This window comes from Crocuta crocuta, unplaced genomic scaffold, assembly GCF_008692635.1.
Source record: "Crocuta crocuta isolate KB4526 unplaced genomic scaffold, BGI_CrCroc_1.0 scaffold20, whole genome shotgun sequence".
Lineage (NCBI taxonomy): Eukaryota > Metazoa > Chordata > Mammalia > Carnivora > Hyaenidae > Crocuta > Crocuta crocuta.
In genome coordinates this window covers 4105138-4107624 of record NW_027527932.1, presented here as the reverse complement: position 1 = coordinate 4107624, position 2487 = coordinate 4105138, and the positions used below count along the sequence as shown (strand labels likewise).

General features: G+C 43.2%; 1 protein-coding gene across 1 annotated transcript in view; it reads right to left on the bottom strand.

The window, feature by feature from the left end:
- LOC144221330 (gamma-glutamyl hydrolase-like) overlaps positions 1–1573 on the bottom strand; it is a 44762-nt gene extending 43189 nt beyond the window's left edge. The window contains exon 1 of the mRNA XM_077751806.1: positions 1016–1573. Within this exon, the coding sequence (XP_077607932.1) occupies positions 1016–1256 (241 nt within the window). The 5' untranslated portion in view covers positions 1257–1573. The remainder of the gene's footprint in view (positions 1–1015) is intronic.
- Between the last annotated feature and the right edge of the window lie 914 nt (positions 1574–2487).

The window sequence follows — 2487 nt, the reverse complement described above, 5'->3', positions numbered from 1 at the left end:
GTGGGGGGGGGGGGTGGTGTAGACACTGTGATGGCTGTTTTATAGACAACGACTTCACAATGACCCAGGTGTATCTGACACATAGGTTGGGGCCAAAAACCAGAAGCATCCTACTCCATCTTCTGATAGCCTCCAGAATTAAATGCAGTGTCTTCTTGCAAGATCACAAACAGTTGAGTTACTATCATCAGGCAGGAAAAGCAAATCTATAAATATTTTCAAGTTCCCTAGAATATTTACAGATGGAAAAGTTTTTGTAGGATTATAATTAATGAGATTCTCCTCGTGAAATATTGGTTATCTTTGTCCTTCCAACTGGGCCACGAGAGGGTGCTAGGGGCTGTGTGGGTCCTTTGTTCCGCACCATTTCTAATCACACACAGGTCTAAGGAAGGGGCAGTCGCCAACCCACGGAAACACTAGGAAGGCCTAACGGTGAAGACGGGGAGCTGTGACAAGGGAGGCACGTGGGATACAACGTCTTCCAGCTCCCCAGGAGAGCCCCTTTCCCCCCGGACGTGCCCCCACCCCGGAGAGGGAGCCCCTGTCTGCCCCCTCAGGCCTGGGGCCGTTCATTCACTCCAGCAGCAGGTAATAAATCCCTACCGCGTACCAGCCCCTGGTTTCAGTGTCTGGGACACAATGAACAGACAAAGTCCATGCTCTCATGAGCTTGCACTATTACAGCCCAGAATTCTTGTTTGGATTTCCTACCAAGCACTTTGTAAACCCTTTACCTTGATATTTTTCACCTTTCCCCCCTATTTCTCTACTCCGTTTTCATTCTCTCTTATTTTAAACAGTTGACTGTGTGGAAGAATGGAAGTAAGGTTTTCTTTGGTTTTTAATTTTCTCACAATTGCCAGTTTTATTATATCTGAGGGACATTAAACTCTAAATTAAACCTAAGTGAAGACCTAAAAAGCTAAATTCTTAAATAGGGACTCATTAAAGCTTTCAATATGGCAGTCAAGAAAAAAAAAGAAAAAGAAAAAAAGTACAATGTAGGACTTACCGATTCTGTAAATAAGAACTTTGCTGCCAGTGGGGTCTCTGGCTCTCAGGACTCCAAGGTAACCGGCCTTCAGAAGACCAAGGATACTTCTAGGGTGTAGATCTGCACTTATTTCTGGACATTCTGCTCTCCACTTGTAATAGTTTTTCAGTAACTGAAAAGTAAAATAAAAATTGTCTGCAGATAACATACCTGGTAAAAATGGTAGCAAAGCCTTGGCATTACGGATGGCCCTTTCCATCCATTATGTCAGAATTTTAATCTGGTGTATTTTTTTTTTAGCTGTAAAAATTAAAGTTCCCTTCCTCAAGGATCTCAGGTGATAGACTTCATCACAAATTCAAAGTTGAATAATTTTCACTTGACTCCTATGGCTGGCGGTCTCCAGAAATAGCCGCATTACCCACCTCCTGGTCAACACATGCAGCTCGTCCCATCAGAGATGGGATCCATTTGATTCCTCCTCCCTGAACCTTGGATGGCCCGACATCTTTTTTTTTTTTTAATTTTTTTTTTAATCTACATCCAAGTTAGTTAGCACATAGTGCAACAATGATTTTAGGAGTAGATTCCTTACTGCCCCTCACCTATTTAGCCCATCCCCCCTCCCACACCTCCTCCAGTAACCCTCTGTTTCCTCTCCATATTTAAGTCTCTTATGATTCCCCCTGCCCTGTTTTTATATTATTTTTGCTTCCCTTCCCTTATGTTTATCTATTTTGTATCTTAAAGTCCTCATATGAGTGAAGTCATATGATATTTGTCTTCCTCTGACTAATTTCACTTGGCATAATACCCTCCAGTTCCATCCATGTAAGTTGCAAATGACAGGATTTTAGTTCTTTTTGATTGTCGAGTAATACTCCTTTGTATATATATCCCATCTTCTTTATCCATTCATCCACTGATGGATATTTGGGCTCTTTCCATACTCTGGCTATTGTTGATAGCGCTGCTATAAACACTGGGGTGGGTACATGTGCCCCTTCGAATCAGCACACCTGTATCCCTTGGATAAATGCAATTGCTGGGTCGTAGGGTAGTTCTATTTTTAATGTTTTGAGGAACATCCGTACTGGTTTCCAGAGCGGCTGCACCAGTGTGCATTCCCACCAGCAGTGCAAAAATGGTTCCCCTTTTTCCACATCCTCACCAACATCTGTTATTGCCTGAGTTGTTAGTGTTAGCCATTCTAACAGGTGTGACGTGGTATCTCATTGTGGTTTTGATTTGTATCTCCCCGATGATGAGTGACACTGAGCATCATTTCATGTGTCTGTTGGCCATCTGGATGTCCTCTTTGGAGAAGCGTCTGTTCATGTGGCCTTACATCTTGCTTTGGCAGAAGTGACACTGTGCTGGTTTAGGAAGTCTGGGACTTTCTGTTTGCTTTTTGGGATCATGACACCACATAATAAGATTACCAAGGGGCACCCGGGTGGCTCAGTCCATTAAGCAGCCGACTGGCTCAG